Here is a 19,314-nt window from a genome sequence, read left to right on the forward strand (position 1 = left end):
CCTGTACTCGCATTAATCTAACCCAACATAACCGACTTAACCTAACCTAACCTAACCAACCTACTTACGTAACCTACCCTAACCAACATACCCTAACCAACATACCCTATTCATCCTAACCTATTCAGTTTATTGAACTTTAACCTTGCCAGTTTATCTACAGTGACTTAACCCTTCTACCTAACGTATCCTATCTATCTTCTCTAAATTAACCGAACCAAGTAACCATGCAGTCTACTTAACCTTATCTGAACAAATCTCCCGAAATTAATCTAAATAAATCTGTCATTAAATATAACTAATCTATCTAAATAAACCTAACCAGTCTACCTATCCTAACCAATCTAATTTAACCGAGTAAAGCTACAGTATATAATTTAACAAAACCAATCTTTCAAAATTAATTTAACCTATATCAACATTTAACGAACCTTAACCTAACCTAATCTGTGCTTCCAATACCGTACGACAATTCATTGCTTAAATTGCTAGGGAACATTAAACTGCTAGGAGATGTGAGCACGGGGGTCGAGGAGACTGCAGTGCACACGCTGAGACAAAACGAATGGTTATATAGAACTCGTGCTTGGAATGATGATAAAGCTAAACTAGTCAGAGAGTTAAAACCTAAATGCAATATTGAGAGGACTCGGTTTACGACAAAGTTAAATGTCTACTCAGCAAACAGTAAAAGTATGAACATGAGAAAATAAGAATGGAGGAATCTGCAGCGGGTCAATTGGCCCATAATGGACACCCAACCGCTATGGATTATACGGTATATCCATCCAACCTATGTGTGAAGCCATCCAGCATATTCGAGTTAATGATGTTTGGTAACTTGTTCCACTCATCAACTATTCTATTTCGAAACCAATGTTTACCTATCTCGATCCTAAATCTAAGATTGTCTAATTTAAACCCATTGCTACGAGTTGGCTCCGGGTTGGATAATTTGAGTACATTTGTTATATCACCTTTGTTACATCACCATTGTTGAACCCTGGCTTCAATTTATACACCTCTATCATATAGCCCCTCACTCTACGTCTTTCGGCAAGTTCTCTATAATAAAGGTTCCTAATGCCCGGGATTAGTCTTGCCATTCTCCTCTTTATGGTTTCTATGGATTCTATATCCACTCTGTAGTACGGTGAACAAAACTGAACCGCGTTATCAAGTGAGGTCTCGCAAGCTCAAGGTATAGTTTTAGGATAATCTCGCTAGTCATGTAACTAACACTCATTTTTATGAACCCAAGTACTTTGTTAGCCCTGTTTCGAGCAAATACGCATAATTGTGCCGATTTCAAATATATAATTATTATTACCCACTGAATCTTTCTCAAAGTCCGATTTCTCTATATCAACGTTGTTCATCTGATATCTGATTTCTCTGTTTACATCTCCTAGACTAAGTACTTCACATTTGTCCACATCAAATAATTTTCAACTGCCATTTTGATCTTCCTGTAGTTTTGCCGAGTTTTCGTTAGATTTAATTACACGTTCTATTTTAGTGTCGTCAGCAAATTTATTTATGTTGCTGTCTACGCCGATATCTATGTCGTTTATGTATACGATAAATACTAGTGGTCCAAGTACTGAGCATTGGGGTACTTCACTTGTGACGTTATCTCAATCTGATTTAGTGCCATTAATGCTGACTCTCTGTTTCATGTTCTGTAACCATGCCCTATCCAGTCTAGAAGATCTCCTACAATTCCATGAGCTTCCGATTTATATATTAGTCTCGTATTATTTTTCGTGTGGAACCCTGTCGAAGGCTTTGCTAAAGTCAAGGTAAACCACATTATAATCGTGTTCGTCATCCACTCATTACAAAACAGTTGAAAAGAATGATAATTATCATTTGAAAAAAAAATTCATGAGGTGCGGGGTTTCTTAGCTGATTCTTTATGAATTTTGCGTGCTGATTCCAAAAATGCCATTCATTTTGCCCAATCAGGTCAGATTTTTATGCTATGGGAATTAGGAAAAAATCGAAATTCTTAAATATGATTGTATGTATATTATGTATGCTGGATTATGTATTATGTATGTATATTATGTATGTGCTCCATTTATATTTATTCAGCCTAGCTAGCAGCGTGTGGCAATGTTATTACCATATCCCACACGCTTAATTAATGTGCCTGGCGATGTATGGAAGCTGCTAATGTATCACTTGCCATACGTCGTCTATGGTAGTTGACCAGGACCTTAGCTAGGGAGCAGTGCTACCCACCTCTGTGTACATACTCTTATCCAGTAAACCGAACCTACAAAACTATACAGGTGTTTGTGTTCTCTCCTGTATATAGAACTTATTACCCAGAACATCTAACATGGCGCAGTGCGTAGTTTTACTGGATTATTACGAGTGATTAGTGCAAGTTTGTGGAAAGCCGGCTGATGGATCCCCGCCTTGGGTCAACCCCGCGTCATCCCTCGAAGAATTTCGCAACTTTGAGCAGTGTCAGTGACAGTGATTTTCTGTGAAGTGTTTAGTGCATTGTGTGTTTCGTGCCATTCATGTGTGACCTTGTTCGAACGGATTTCCAAGGTATACGGCATGTTCTGGGCATTTGTGGGGTGTAGAGCTCAGCGCACCCTCCTCTGACCGTTTACAGAGAGCGACTGAGCTACTCCTATCTCCACCCCCCTCCCTCACAGCGCCGCCTCCACCCCCCCTCACAGCTGGGGCGAGACGCTCTGCCTGCCTGGGACACACACACATACATGTACTAACACTTGCTGACCGCGCGGCTTCATTATATATATTTTATATATATAACCTACTTATCTGTGTATTTAATTAAATTTTTCGTCTGAAATCTTGTTGATACGACGGGCTGACCGGTCAACACTGATTTAAGACACAGTACACAGATAAAGTAGTTATGTCTCATGCCTTACGTAGCCGTGGACCCAGCGCCTGGATGAGTCAAGCGGATGATAGTCCCCCAGAGATGGATGACCAGGCCGGCCCAGCTCCCACAACATCGCGCAGCCCTTCACCTCAACATTCAGCGTTATCTCCAGAGATAATTGCCTTAATGAAGTTTATGAGAGATGAGAGACGCGAGGATGAAGCTCACAGACGTTTGGCGGATGAGCACAGAAGGCAAGCAGAGGCAGAACGAGACCACCAACGGAGAATGGAAGACAGTGCACGGTTTGAAGCCTTGATATCTCGCCTCACTGTTAACCAAGCCCCTGGCTCTAACACTGCCTCGGTACTGAATGGTTCAGATACCTCATCCATGCTTCCTTCACGCCCCCCAGCCCCACCTAAAGCAGCAGCTCAAACACCGCCCATCTTGGAGCCTGATGTAAATTTCCAGACTTTTCGCGAATGGCGGCGGCGGTGGGCTGATTATGCTACAATGGTGGATCTCCAGAGTTTGTCACAGCCTAAACAACTCATCCAGCTGCGTATGTGCCTGTCCTTGGAAGTTCAGCGTGTCTTAGAACATACGTTGCAGGTACCCCCAACCTCTTCGCTGTCTGTAGAGGAGGTACTGGACGTTCTACAACGGCACATCAAAGGACAGCAGAATGAAGCTCTGCGCAGGAGGGAATTGTTTAGCTGCAGACAGATGGAGGGTGAGTCTTTTGACGCTTTTTATGTACGTCTTAAGAGAGCCTCGGAAGAGGTAGATATATGTTTAGGCCACCACCAGCAGTGCGAGGAGACCCAGTTGAAGCAGGTGATCCTGATGGGTGTTAAGGACGAGGAACTTGTCCAACGCCTCACCTCCCTCGACTCTTCCTCTTCTCTTCAGGATGTGTTGACGATATGTCGCTCCTATGAGGCTGCCAGGTGTGCCACCTCTGCCATCCGAGCTCCCCCTACAGCTGTACGCGCTGTTTCCCGGTACAAGAAGGACAAGAAGTCTGCTCCTACGCCTTCGCCCACCACGTCCACGCCCGGTTCATTTTGCAACAACTGTGGTAAGCAGCACGGAACACAGGTATGTCCAGCTGCTCAGTCTACCTGCAACAGTTGTGACCGTATGGGCCACTGGTCGCTCACAGTGCGGTGCCCAGCTAAGTACGTACAGTGCAATGTGTGCGGTCGTCTGGGCCACTATGACAAGTGTTGCCCTACCCACGAACCCAAGGGACAGCGTCGGCGGAAGCTTCGGCGCCCTTCTACCAGTGAGGGCCGCCCACAGTCGCCAAATCAGAGGCACGACGACCCTGGACAAAGCCCGACCCATTTTAGGAGGGTGTACTCCTCGCATCCCAGGACCAAAGTCCCCCAGTACATCAGCGTCATCGTGACCTACGGCGGTGTGTCATCCCGTCTTCAGATGTTGCCCGACACCGGCGCTGATGCTACAGTCATCGGTCCCCAGCATTTGCGATGCTTGGGGCTCTCTCCAAGCGATCTAGGACCGCCTCCCGAGGACCTCTGCATCATGGCAGATGGTTCACAGATGGCCCCAGCCCTGGGTTCACTCTATGCACATGTCACCTTTGGCAACAGGTCGTGTCAGGCCTGGATTGACGTGCATAATGGTGTCCCGACTCCCTTGCTGTCCTACAGACATTGTCAAGAGTTGGCCATCATCTCCCAGGACTTCCCAACACCGATTCTCGAGGTAAATTACGCCAACAGGGTGCATGAAGGGAGCAGCAACTACCCTGCTGCCGCCCTACCCCTACCTCTGGCCAGTGACACCTCTCCTTCGGTAGTTGTCCCTGCTGCATCACGTCCCCACGCCTTGGCTCGCCTTCACGACAGTCACCGTGGAGCTGAGGCCACCAAACGACGTGCACGACAGACTGTGTTCCGGCCTGGCATCGACCCCGACATCTCCAATGCTGTCCAGGTGTGTAAGCCCCGCCACGTATTACAACCCAGCCAGCAGCAGGTACCCTTCATGAGTGACGACAACCCCACCCGCCCCTTTGAGTCTGTGTCGGCCGACTTTTTCTGTGTGTCAGGAAAGTCCTTCCTGGTTATCGTCGACCGTCTCTCTGGTTGGCCGGTTGTCATCAAGGGCGGTAATGACACGACGTCTGCCGCCACCATCAGCAAGTTCCGCCACTACTTCCGTGACGTGGGCGTTCCTGTACGCCTGCGAACCGACGGAGGGCCTCAGTTCACAAGCCGGGACTTTGCTGTGTTCCTCGACCGATGGGGAGTCCGGCATGTGTTGTCATCGCCCCATTACCCGCAGTCCAACGGCCACGCTGAGGCTGCTGTCAAATCCTTGAAGCACCTCATCCTTAAGGTGGCCCCTTCTGGGAATATTGACTGCGAGGCCTTCGACCGGGGTCTTCTTGAACTCCGCAACACACCCAACTACACCGGACGCTCCCCTGCCCAGGTTTTGTATGGACGCCCCCTTCGTTCTTGTGTCCCTGCTCACCCTCAATCCTTCTCCAAGGAGTGGCAGGCCAAGACAGAGGATTGTGATCGCCGAGCCGCCGAACGTGTTCAGGACGTCGTCGCCCGCTACAACGACCACGCCCGTTCTCTCCCCAGGTTGAGTGTCGGCACCCAAGTCCGTGTTCAGGACCCGACCTCCCTACGTTGGGACAAAGTAGGCGTAGTCATGGGTCTCGGCAGGTCACGGGACTACCAGGTGCGGTTACCCAGTGGTCGTGTGTGGTGGAGGAACCGCCGTTTTCTCCGCCCCGTAACAATGCCTTCTGCTGGCCCCGCCACCAGTGTTGAGTCCCATACCCTTCCCAGTGATGAAGTCCCTCGACGCTCAGAACGGATCCAGAAGAAAAGGTCCGCTCAAGACTTTGCTATGAGCGTATAGGGGGGAGGGAGGTGTATGTATATTATGTATGCTGGATTATGTATTATGTATGTATATTATGTATGTGCTCCATTTATATTTATTCAGCCTAGCTAGCAGCGTGTGGCAATGTTATTACCATATCCCACACGCTTAATTAATGTGCCTGGCGACGTATGGAAGCTGCTAATGTATCACTTGCCATACGTCGTCTATGGTAGTTGACCCGGACCTTAGCTAGGGAGCAGTGCTACCCACCTCTGTGTACATACTCTTATCCAGTAAACCGAACCTACAAAACTATACAGGTGTTTGTGTTCTCTCCTGTATATAGAACTTATTACCCAGAACATCTAACAATGATGTCAAAATTTTTATGCAAAATATATCATAAGAAATGTAACCACAACACATAGGACCAAAATATGTCAACTACATAGATGCCTTTACAGTTAGACATGCATAAATGGCTGTCGCAGAGAATTTCTTTGGTGGTTGGTGTCTGGGGCGTCCCGTTTCAGACACCAACAGTAGTCGGCGAGCATGTTGATATCCCAGCGACCCTGGTACCGCTCCTCCATTACACGGATATCTTGATGGAAGCGTTCTCCTTGTTCCTCACTCACATCACCACAGTTCTCTGGAAAGTAGTCCAAGTGGGAGCTGAGGAAGTGCATCTTGATGGACATGCGTGCACCAAGAACTTTGTAGCTCAGAAGTAGGTCCTCAACAACTCGTTCATACTCTGGACTTCTGTAGTTGCCAAGAAAATTGGAGACAATAGACTTAAAGGTATGCCAGGCTTTCTTCTCATTTACATCCATGCTGCAATCAAACTTGGGATCTTTGAAAAGCTCTCTGATCTGAGGGCCATCAAAAATTCCTGCATTCAGCTTTGCCTCACTGACTTTTGGAAATTTATCTTTCAGAAAATTGAAAGCCTGGCTTTTTTTGTCCAGTGCCTTTACAAAGTTTTTGAACAGACCGAGCTTGATGTGCAGTGGCGGAAGAAGAATGTTCTGCGGATTCACCAGAGCATGGGCAACAACATTGTGAGAACCTGGAGTAAGTCCACTTCTTGCAGGCCAGTCACGTTGCATGTAGTGCTGCTTGTCTGCTCGACTATCCCACAGACAGAGGAAACATGCCATGTACCACCAGATGAAAAAGAAATTTAATTGTGAGAAAATATATGTAAAAAAACACGGACATATACTCTTTTCCTTTGCGTCACGGCGGACATTTAAATGGCCGGCGAGCACGTGGGTGTATTTAAATGCATCGTAAGGGCATTAAAACTGACCGAAATCTTTTCTGTGAGGCTTGCCAATGTCTCGGATGATTTTTTTAATGAACGAATATGAGGACCCCATTTTGAGCGAAAAATGCCAATATTTTACCTGAATCTCCGCTTAAAATGCTATAGCACAAAATTCTGACCTGATTGAGCAAAATGGATAACATTTTTGAGATCAGCATGCAAAATACACCCAGAAAAGCTTAATAATACACAAACCTCAAAAACTATGCAGGGCAGTGTAATAGATTTGTCAGACGTGAACGCCCACTTGTTAAGCCATGTTGGGAATCCTTGATCAATTTGTGTTTCTTGAGGTGATTTCGAATTAAGTTTGAAATTATTGCTTCCAGCAATTTACCTACAGTACAATGAAGTTAAACGAATTGGATGGTATAGTTAGATGATAGTGATCTATCTCCCTTCTTGAAAATCGGTATCACATTCGCTATCCGCCAGGATTCTGGTACTACACCCGATTTTAATGACATGTTAAACATGTTTACTAAGGGCATACTCAGTTCTTCCTTACATTCCTTGAATACTCTGGCAAATATCTCATCGGGCCCTGGTGACCTATTAGGTTTCAGTTTATCTATTATTTTACTAACATTTACTAGTCACAACTATCTCACTTAATCTATTTTCTTCATTGTCTCTGTATATAGCGCCTCGGGTATTGTGTTCAAACTTTCGTTTGTGAAGACTGAAGAAAATATCTTAAGATACTTGCTCATTTTTCCGCCGTTATCAGTTAGTTTGCTGGGTTTTTTTTTATGGGATTAGCCCACCAGGGCACAGATCAATGACCCACATCAGTACCTGGGAGCGAAATTATAATAATAAATAATAATAATAATAATAATAATAATAATAATAATAATAATAATAATAATAATAAAGGACCAATCTTGTCTCGCGTTTTAGTTTGATACATTTGGACGAATCCTTAGGGTCTGACTTCGTCTCCCTTGCTACCTTCAGTTTATTATTCTTCTTTGCTTTTCTTATCTCTGTCTTAACCTTATCTATAGCCTTCCTTTGTCCAATAACATTCTTTAAATAATTATTTATCCCAAAGAGTTGTTGATAATTTTTACACTGGTTGGGACTGGACTGTTCTTGTAGCCATCAGTACGTGCTCGTATGGGCTGGTTGTGGTTATGGTGTCGAACAACAATTCGCGGACGAGGGGGTTAGCGTGCGTGCTTGTTTAGGTTTGAGAGTATGAGATTGTAAGTACGTGCATGTGTATGTGCGTGTGTACGTGCGCGTGCGTGCGTGCGTGCGTGCGTGCGTGCGTGCGTGCGTGCGTGCGTGCGTGTGTGTGCGCGCGCGTGTGTGTAGATTAAGGCCCCAGGAGCCAGATACATCGTGTCCGGCGGGATGGCATCATTTATTCACGGTGTGGCTTCCGGTTGTGTAACACAGGAGCTCCTATCGTTAGTCAATACTGATAAGAGGCGGAGCGCGGATCTATATTCCTGTGGGGACTAGGGAGGGTGTGGGGGTTCTGTTTGAAGGGGGTCATGAGAGGTCGTCGTATAGTGGAGGAGGTGGAGTTTCATTATTTTATAGTGCTTAAACGTCAGGTAAAACAACCTGGGGAAGGCTAATTTTCAACTCAAATAAGATTGAGAAGGCGAATAAGAACATTAGACCGGGGGAAACTGCCCAAACTAGGCAGTCCCGTTTACACCCAACCTCTATCGCTCATATATCCGTCCAACCAATATTTGAAATTACCCAGCGTATTCGAGTTAATGATGATGTTTGGTAACTTGTTCCAGTCATCCACTACTCTATTTCCAAACCAGAATTTACCTATCTTACGCCTTATAATAAATTTATCGAATTTAAAACCATTGCTACAAGTTCGCTCCTGGCTGGATAATTTAAGTACATTTGTTATACCACCTTTGCTTAACCCTGCCTTCCTTTTATACACCTCGACCATATCGCCTCTCACTCTATGTCTCCAGAGGGAGTGCAAATTAAGATGCTTTAATCTGTTTCTTTACTCAATGTTCCTAATGCCCGAGATTATTCTTGTCACCCTCCTCTGTATGCCTCCTGGGGATTCGATATCCATTCTGTAGTACGGTAACCAGAATTGAACTGCATAATCCAATCAAGGAAGTTTAAATACTGTTGTCAAATCGTCATACAAGACTGATGTATATAGAACAGTTTTGTCTTTGATGGAGAATTACAGTAATAAACATTGATGACGGCTGTGATAATGTGGTCCAGTCGCCTTACAAAGTTAAGAATCATCAAGACAACCTCAGTGTCAAAGTTTACTGTAGACAAAGTTAGAGGCATCAAGAAGACAGCCCTCAGTGTCAAAGCTTACTGCCAACAAAGTTACCCTGAGTCTTATAATACCTAAAACATGTTTCATGAGAGTAATCTACCTTTGTGGCTTACCTCCTTCATATACTTAATGGCGGATCTTATCTGGTTGAACTCGGATACTCTCTTTCTTACTTTCCTTCATTTTTACCTTTAATTTCCTTGTTCTAAACCAATCCCTCCCCCACCCAATACCACCCTAGTGTTTCCAATCCAAATCCCTGCCCTACTATCCGTTTACACTAATAATAGTTCCTCTTCCTGAGCTACAGATGGATCCAAATATTCCCATTGTGAAAATAGACCTGGCAGTAATTACAGATCACCTGGGAATTATACACCCAGCTTATTTCACCAAATAATTAAACATCCTAACCTAACCTAACCTATAGTAACCTAAACTAATCTAACTTAATAATCTCCTAACCTAACCTAATCTAATCTAACCTAAGCTAACTTAACTTATTCTGAATTAACTTATCCTAACTTAACCAAATCTAAATTAACATATCCCAACCTAATTTAACTCTAACCCAACATCACCTAGTGCTAACTAACCTAACCTAACCAAATATAATCTATTATATACCCCAGGTAGTGTTAGGGTATTTACAGTAATCATCAGGTGAAATAACCTGGGTTGTTTAATAATCATCTGTAATTCCTACTGTTAATCACCCAAGAGAACCATATAAACGCGGTAACGATTGAGGCATCATTTGTGGCGCTTCTGCGTAATTTACCCCCAAATGCCACAGTGAGTTGACCTTATGGCGCCACATTGTTTGACTGCCAGAGATTGATAGAGCAGATTGTTATCGCCTCGCTTGATAAAATAGAAGGTAGTGGAATGTTTACCTGCTATATTTCGTACTAAGGTGTTAAGGTAACTGCGTCATTTTGTAACCGCATCAATCCATACGTTAGATGCATCTTATCGACAGCTTATAGACGTTACAAAGACATACGAAGAACATTTACCTAAGGCCTATTGGTCCATACGAAGCAACTTCTGTTTACACTCAATCATTTCCTAAATCTTTTCTGAATCGTTTTCGTTAAGTTTATCAAGAGTCATATGGCTGTATATTCTGTTGTTAGTCGCACAGAAGCCTGAGAGTGACAGGCGCACATCAAGGCAGACACACCCATTCCTTGTCTACCAAACTTTACCCATCAAAATGGAGATATACTGTATACACCATGCCAATACTGCAATCAGTTAGTTCGCCGGAGACAAGAAGCACTGCTGTGTGATGGCTGCCAGAAAGTGCAGTACAGATATATCAAGACCTACAGGCAACGTTGCTAAATTCAAGAAAAATGACTGAAGATGTAAACCACTGCCAGCAGCACCGCTCTACACTACAGTACCTGACCATCAACAGTAACCATCGCCGTCATCACCCCGGTAGTGCCCGTGGTGCTCTACTGTGCCATATCACCATACCAACTATACCAGTGGAAGTAGACGGAAACAACACCAATACACACGATCAAATAAATGTTTGTCATACAGTGTCAATATACACTTCTACCGGAGACAGTTGCACGAATTAGTGACTCATGGCTGTTCTTTTTAATGAGCCTTTAAGGCATCTGGAGAGAATACCAAGAAACTGGCTAACGTACTGCCCACTAACAGTTTGCTAAGGTGTATATCCGCACTGGCATTCTTGTCACATGGTGCTAAAGCTGACCGTGTGAAACTGCAGCAGCTTATGACACGCATTTTCGACACATGGATTAACATCACTACTTGATCTCTTAGCCACTGGAGCGTTTATCGTCGCTGTGAGAACCAACGACAGGCCTGGCACTTGACATTATTAGGGACCTGCCACGCTTTGCCATAAACAGATGAATTGTACCGGGAATTTTTCCCCCCACACACTCATCATTCTGTCGCTTTATGTAACTTGCTGGCAAAACCTATGGTCCTTCAGGCTTTTACGCCCTTAATGCACGAGTGCGGGGCAAATTATTAAAAAAAAAAAATCCAACAACGACGTTGAGGGATGGCACCGCTGACTCCGTTCAAGAAAAGGAAAACCAAACTACCATTCTACATTTGTATCAACATGTTGCAGGACCAGTCTAACCTCCTCGAAATACACCTCCGTCTACTCATTGAAGAAAAATGCAGATTCCAACGAAAAAGCTATCTCAAAATGCAAGGGAAAATTTTTACCATCTAGGATGATGAATCTGGCAAAGAAACATCACAGTTGGCTGTATCAGTAAAATGACTGTGGACTGTGTTTTTATTTGGTTATAAACAGTGGGACAGACAGTGAAGCGATACAATAAATGATACAATGAAGGAATCAAATTTTCGTTAACATTGGCTGCACAGTTAACTGAATAAAAGGTATAGTATTTAAGAGAGTGGTAACGTTAGGTTGTTCTTTAGTGAATATTATCTATCTATCATGAGTGCAGTCGCGGAAAAAATCCTCTCGTTCCTCTGAACTGAGACTCATGAACTTATGAATCCGAGACATCACATATTGTTGGGTCCAAAGATGGTGCACTCAGTGATGTCTCGGATTCAAAGACTCCTGAGTCTCAGGGCTCACGGATTGAACAGAGGACTGACAGGCCGTTTTTCCGTGACTGTACTGTACATCTTAGTGCTGCCCACAGTAACCATCTAACGTTTGCTTCGTGTGCCATATGTTTTAGTAGTAATTTCAGTGTTATTGTAAAACGGAACGAAACAACTATAGGGGACAAAATATATTATTATGAAATGGCGCTGATACGAAAGACCTCTAAAGGGTAAAACAACAGTATTATCAGTGTTAAGTGTTTTGTAGGGACAGCTATTATATCATGTTTTAAGGAAAGTGTCTTAAGTTATTTGTTTTAGTTGCTGTTGTTGCTTTTAGGTGGTGTTGGTGAGGTTGTTAGTGTGTTTATGCGAAGTTGTGACAACACCTGTGTGTCAGCAGTAGCAGGGCCAGGGTGTAGCGACAACAACACCTACCTGCTGGTGTGGTGGTGTGTGTCAGCAGTAGCAGGGCCAGGGTGTAGCGACAACAACACCTACCTGCTGGTGTGGTGGTGTGTGTCAGCAGTAGCAGGGCCAGGGTGTAGTGACAACAACACCTACCTGCTGGTGTGGTGGTGTGTGTCAGCAGTAGCAGGGCCAGGGTGTAGTGACAACAACACCTACCTGCTGGTGTGGTGGTGTGTGTCAGCAGTAGCAGGGCTACGACAACAACACCTACCTGCTGGTGTGGTGGTGTGTGTCAGCAGTAGCAGGGCCAGGGTGTAGTGACAACAACACCTACCTGCTGGTGTGGTGGTGTGTGTCAGCAGTAGCAGGACCAGGGTGTAGCGACAACACCACCTACCTGCTGGTGTGGTGGTGTGTGTCAGCAGTAGCAGGGCCAGGGTGTAGCGACAACACCACCTACCTGCTGGTGTGGTGGTGTGTGTCAGCAGTAGCAGGGCCAGGGTGTAGCGACAACACCACCTACCTGCTGGTGTGGTGGTGTGTGTCAGCAGTAGCAGGACCAGGGTGTAGCGACAACAACACCTACCTGCTGGTGTGGTGGTGTGTGTCAGCAGTAGCAGGGCCAGGGTGAAGACAACACCACCCACCTGCTGGTGTGGTGGTGTGTGTGTCAGCAGTAGCAGGGCAACAACACCTACCTGCTGGGTGTGTGGTGTGTGTCAGCAGCAACCCAACACACACTGCTGGTGTGGTGGTGTGTGTGTCAGGGTTTATTGCCAGCAGGGCCAGGGTGTACCTACCTGCTGGTGTGGTGGTGTGTGTCAGCAGTAGCAGGGCCGGGTGTAGACAACACCACCTACCTGCTGGTGTGTGTGGTGGTGTGTCAGCAGTAGCAGGGCCAGGTGTAGTACAACAACACCTACCTGCTGGTGTGGTGGTGTGTGTCAGCAGTAGCAGGGCCAGGGTGTAGGACAACAACACCTACCTGCTGGGTGTGGCGGTGTGTGTCAGCAGTAGCAGGGCCAGGGTGTAGCGACAACAACACCTACCTGCTGGTGTGTGGTGTGTGTCAGCAGTAGCAGGGACAGGGTGTAGCGACAACAACACCTACCTGCTGGTGTGGTGGTGTGTGTCAGCAGTAGCAGGGCCAAGGTGTAGACACAACAACACCTACCTGCTGGTGTGGTGGTGTGTGTCAGCAGTAGCAGGGCCAAGGTGTAGACACAACAACACCTACCTGCTGGTGTGGTGGTGTGTATCAGCAGGACCAGGAACAGGGTGTAGACACAACAACACCTACCTGCTGGTGTGGTGGTGTGTGTCAGCAGTAGCAGCAGGACCAGGGTGAAGGTGTAGCAGGAGTGGGGGCCGGCTTCACTGTCGTCCATCATCTGCAGCACAATAAAAGACACATTAATGTACTGACACCGTAGTCAAGCGGCCAGCGTCTGAGGTATAATGTAGTTTTAACAATATATGTGTTTGCCTTTTAACATGTATACTCGTAATGTATACTCATAGTATTAACCGTACATGAGTGTATTATTATAAACTTAAACATTATTGAAGAAGCGACAATTAATTCGATTAATCAAAATGTTACTAAAGTAATATTAATTAAGTGGTAGTTCAGGCAAGGATTACGAAAAAAAAAAATCATCGGTAGTGTAGTTTTCGGAATGTTTAATAATTAATTGATGTTATTTGTCAGTTTTTTCTTTAGATATGACCGTCAATGTACACTGTATACCTACACCGTCAATGTACACTGTATACCTGCACCGTCAATGTACAATTGCTCTGTTTGTTGAATCAATGTTAATATGCATGACGATTCCTCTTATTAAATATCAAGCTATTTTCCCCGCACAGTCAGCTAGATATCAGCTATCACCAGCTCCATCACCGGGGTATAACGCTGTTGGCAATTATCATAACCTGGACGGACACAACACAAAACATCATAAAGAATAATAGCAGTATCCCGGTAGTGTTCAATAACCAAGGTTGGGTGTGAATATTCTAAGAGTGCAGCGTGACTTCAGCTATGGTTTACCGATGAGAAATATGACGAGAGTGGTGTCATGACGTCTTGGAAAATCATGACGTCAGAGCGGAATTATGACGTCAGAGCAGAATTATAACGTCAGGGCAGAATCATGACGTCAGAGCTAGATCATGACGTAAGAGCAGAATTATGACGTCAGGGCAGAATCATGACGTCAGAGCAGAATCATGACGTCAGAGCAGAATCATGATGTCAGAGCAAAGCCATGACGTCAAGTGGAAACCATAACTCAGTAGAGCCGTGACGTCAAGCGAGTGTTGCCATCACTTCGTCAACAGTGAATATATTGAACTTTTAACACTATGTCATAGATGAATTGTTCACTAACAAAAGAAAATAGGAAAATTTGAACATCGTTTATAATTTATTTGGATCACTTGAAGAATAACCACCCTAGAGTTATTTAAACCTATCCTAACCTAATCTACCGTAACCTAACCCTAACCTAAGCCAAACTAACCTCTCTCAAACCAAACCAATCCAAACCTAACCTAACCTGACCTGACCTGACCTGACCTGACCAGACCTGACCTGACCTCTTTAGGGCAGTTAATCATGCGGTTAATTAATCTGGGGTGTCTAATCCTTAGGTGATCCACTTATTCTATTAGAAATTGTCAACAAGTGAAATATAACCTAAGCTGTTGCGTCGCCAGGGATGTAATTACCTCACCAATCAATCAATCAATCAATCAATCACAATCAATCAATCAATCACAATCAATCAATCACAATCAATCAATCACAATCAATCAATCACAATCAATCAGTCACAATCAGTCAATTCACTGTAGTATATAATAGTTCGTAGTGGTTTCCTCATTCTCTGGTCTGGTGAAGGACGAGACGAAGAATATAGAACTTATTTTATATTACCACTTTGACTTAAACTGTAATATATTATTTGTTTGTTTGCCTCACGTTAATTGTTTGTATTTAATTGGAAAACAACAAAACAATTCGCTCCGTTTTCAAGTTCTTAAAAAATTTTCTCATTCTTCTTCTGTTTCTTCTCTTATTTCTGTTTTTTTTTAATATATCACCATTCTGTTCAGGTCGTAATTACTGTACTGTAGTAACTTTGTATAGCCAATGACCAAGAAGTTATGCCGAGGGTGTTTACAAAATTGATTGTGATTGGTCGATATGCGTTATGTAGCGCCATTTCTTCACCAGTCAACGTGCTCGTTACATTTTCACCCACGATCCAATATGGCCGCCCGAACACATACAAAAGGGGAGCTAAGGTACTTTACAATTTTTTTTTTTTTACGGGAATTAGTCCACCCGGGTACAGGTCAAACGGCCCACAACGGAGCCTGGGAGACGAGAAAAAAAAAAGAACGGAAAGAAATTGTAAATATAGAGAAAAAAAAGGTTATACTGTATTAATCTACACCACGAAGATGCCGTATTGGTGTATTGTAACTGTGGCGGATACATTTCTTTATATCGAAACATTTCGTGTTGGTTTGTAACGTCAAGACATAATACATAATTAATTTAAAACACACATGGCAAGTTTTGAAACGAGCATGGGTCTGTTGTCGATAAAACTAAAACACACAAAAAAGGGGGACAATTTGTTGTTAATGTGGCCACGAGAAGTCTTGACTGTATGCATGATGTAAATATTAAAAATTTATGGCAAATCTATATCAACGTTCTTTAGGTACAGTAGAGCCCAGGTACGAGGAGTTTAATAATAATAATAATAGGTCAGATTAACTTATTGTACGTTAGGTTAGGTTACGGGAAGTTAGAGTTAGTTACAGTGACAGAATTAGGACCCCACATTTTTTTCAGGCACCCAACTTAAAATGTAGAAAGGAAAATAAGAAAATATAAAAAGCTATATATTTAGGTATATTTTTATTATGTCACTGGTTGGCTGTTAGTTTTTCTGTCTGAACTGCATAGGGCTCCCACAAGCCTAAATCCGACGCTGGTTGGTTAAGTTAAACCAGATTGAATTTGGATTGTAACGTCTAATTACCCATTGTAATCACTGATGAATGGTCCTGGGTTTAGAATGGTCCTGGGGTTAGAATGGTCCTGGGATTAGAATGTTCCTGGGGTTAGAATGGTATAGGGGTTAGAATGGTCCAGGGGTTAGAATGGTCCAGGGGTTAGAATGGTCCTGGGGTTAGAATGGTCCAGGAGTTAGAATGGTCCAGGGGTTAGAATGGTCCAGGGGTTAGAATGGTCCAGGAGTTAGAATGGTCCAGGGGTTAGAATGGTCCAGGGGTTAGACTGGTCCAGGGGTTAGAATGGTCCAGGGGTTAGACTGGTCCAGGGGTTAGACTGGTCCAGGGGTTAGAATGGTCCTGGGGTTAGAATGGTCCAGGGGTTAGACTGGTCCAGGGGTTAGAAGGGGTTAGAATGGTCCAGGGTTAGAATGGTCCAGGGGTTAGACTGGTCAGGGGTTAGAATGGTCCAGGGGTTAGAATGGTCCAGGGTTAGACTGGTCCAGGGGTTAGAATGGTCCAGGGGGTTAGAATGGTCCAGGGGTTAGACTGGTCCAGGGGTTAGGGTTAGAATGGTCCAGGGGTTAGAATGGTCCAGGGTCCAGGGTTAGAATGGTCCCAGGGGTTAGAATGGTCCAGGGTTAGACTTAGACTGTCCAGGGGTTAGAATGGTCCAGGGGTTAGAATGGTCCAGGGCGGTCAGGGGTTAGAATGGTCCAGGGTTAGAATGGTCCAGGGTTTAGACTGGTCCAGGGGTTAGAATGGTCCAGGGGTTAGAGTGGTCCAGGGGTTAGAATGGTCCAGGGGTGGTCCAGGGTTAGATGGTCCAGGGTTAGAATGGTCCTGGGATTAGGGGGGGTTAGAATGGTCCAGGGGTTAGAATGGTCCTGGGATTAGAATGGTCCTGGGGTTTCCAGGGGTCCAGGGGTTAGGAATGGTCCAGGGGTTAGAATGGTCCTGGGATTAGAATGGTCCAGGGGTTAGAATGGTCCAGGGGTTAGGAATGGTCCTGGGATTAGAATGGTCCAGGGGTTAGAATGGTCCAGGGGTTAGAATGGTCCTGGGGTTAGAATGGTCCTGGGGTTAGAATGGTCCTGGGGTTAGAATGGTTCTGGGGTTAGAATGGTCCAGGGGTTAGAATGGTCCTGGGGTTAGAATGGTCCAGGGGTTAGAATGGTCCTGGGGTTAGAATGGTCCTGGGATTAGAATGGTCAGGGGTTAGAATGGTCCTGGGGTTAGAATGGTCCTGGGGTTAGAATGGTCCAGGGTTAGAATGGTCCTGGGGTTAGAATGGTCCAGGGGAATTCCTGGGGTTAGAATGGTCCAGGGGTTAGAAATGGTCCAGGGGTTAGAATGGTCCTGGGTTACCCAGGGTTAGAATGGTCCAGGGGTTAGAATGGTCCTGGGTCCTGGGGTTAGAATGGTCCTGGGATTTAGAATGGTCCAGGGGTTAGAGAATGGTCCAGGGGTTAGAATGGTCCAGGGGTTAGAATGGTCCAGGGGTTAGAATGGTCCAGGGGTTAGAATGGTCCAGGAGTTAGAATGGTCCAGGGGTTAGAATGGTCCAGGGGTTAGAATGATCCTGGGGTTAGAATGGTCCTGGGGTTAGAATGATCCTGGGGTTAGAATGGTCCAGGAGTTACAGTTTTGTTGTTAATATAAAAATACATACAATAAATGTTTTGGGCTAAGTATGCAAACACAAAAACACCAATTGTCTTTTCTCCTTTTATTAAGAAAATATTCTATGCACAGTTAATGTAAGATATCAATGTAACTAACACTATGAGTGTTAGTGTAGCTGAAGCGAGTTATAACGAGCATCGTGAACACACATGTGGTGTGTCTGAGAGACTTGCGATGACTGAAGTAACCAGCGAATAACCTGATGACCCTGCTGGACAGAGGTGCGCCGAGGTCATTTAAAAGATAGTGAGGTTACGTGACATACTGTACATCACTTGCTTCAGTATTAGAAAGTATTTACTAGACAGTATTTACTAGACACTTGCTCATGTTTAATTACCGTAGGAGATGTAATTACATAAACAATGTTTGCAGCCCATATTTATATAACCATTACTGTCTGTTAGACAGGAGCTAATACAGGATACGCTAGGTTAAATCAGGAGGTAAATTATAGTCAGAGTTAAGTTAGGTTAAATTGTATTAGGTCAGGGGAAGTTAGGTTAAGTTATATGTTGGTGTGGTCATGAGTCATCCAGCAGCCAGCCTTGAACTTTAGTGACGGTTCCCTTAAGACTTAAACCTACCTCCCTTCCCCCCACCCCGCCCTATACATGACCTTTACCACACTACCGACTACAATCTGCTCGTAAAGTCTACAGGGGGATCGGTGGTAGAAGCGGTACCGTTCTTGCCTCGCAAGCGAGATGTCATGGGTTCGATTCCCGGGCCGGTGGAAGTTGTTTGGACTTACTTCCTAGCCCCCATTAGTCCCTGTTCACCTAGCAGTAAAGTAGGTACCTGTTGTAAGTCGAAAGTTGCGAACTCGTATTCAGGGAAAGTTGTTGGAGCTTCCAATAACTTGATGACATAAACCATTGACTCTTCAGGCTTCTACGGCCTTGACTCCTCAGGCTTCTACGCCCTTAACTCATGAGACATAAAGGCAAGCATGAACTTAGCATGCTTCCCGGTTGGGCGCTGTAAACGCTTCTGCGCTTCACCTTACACAAGGATGTAGGGGAGTGCCCAATAAATAAATAAATAAAAAAGTCTACAGCCGATATTGAGGATGACCGTAAAGTCTAAAGCCGATATTGAGGATGACCGTAAAGTCTAGAGCCGATATTGAGGATGACCGTAAAGTCTAAAGCCGATATTGAGGATGACCGTAAGGTTTAGAAACATATTCAAGGTGTCCGGAAGAATTTAAATCGT

At 44.6% G+C, this 19,314-nt stretch overlaps 1 protein-coding gene across 1 annotated transcript in view; it reads right to left on the reverse strand.

Annotated features, from left to right (window-relative positions):
• Positions 1-19,314, reverse strand: part of LOC121869163 — a 135,195-nt gene that overhangs the window by 91,479 nt on the left and 24,402 nt on the right. The window contains exon 2 of the mRNA XM_042370354.1: positions 13,676-13,766. Within this exon, the coding sequence (XP_042226288.1) occupies positions 13,676-13,766 (91 nt within the window). The remainder of the gene's footprint in view (positions 1-13,675; positions 13,767-19,314) is intronic.

The sequence above is a fragment of the Homarus americanus genome, unplaced genomic scaffold (genome assembly GCF_018991925.1).
Source record: "Homarus americanus isolate GMGI-L3 unplaced genomic scaffold, GMGI_Hamer_2.0 scaffold25467, whole genome shotgun sequence".
NCBI classification, from domain to species: Eukaryota; Metazoa; Arthropoda; class Malacostraca; order Decapoda; family Nephropidae; genus Homarus; species Homarus americanus.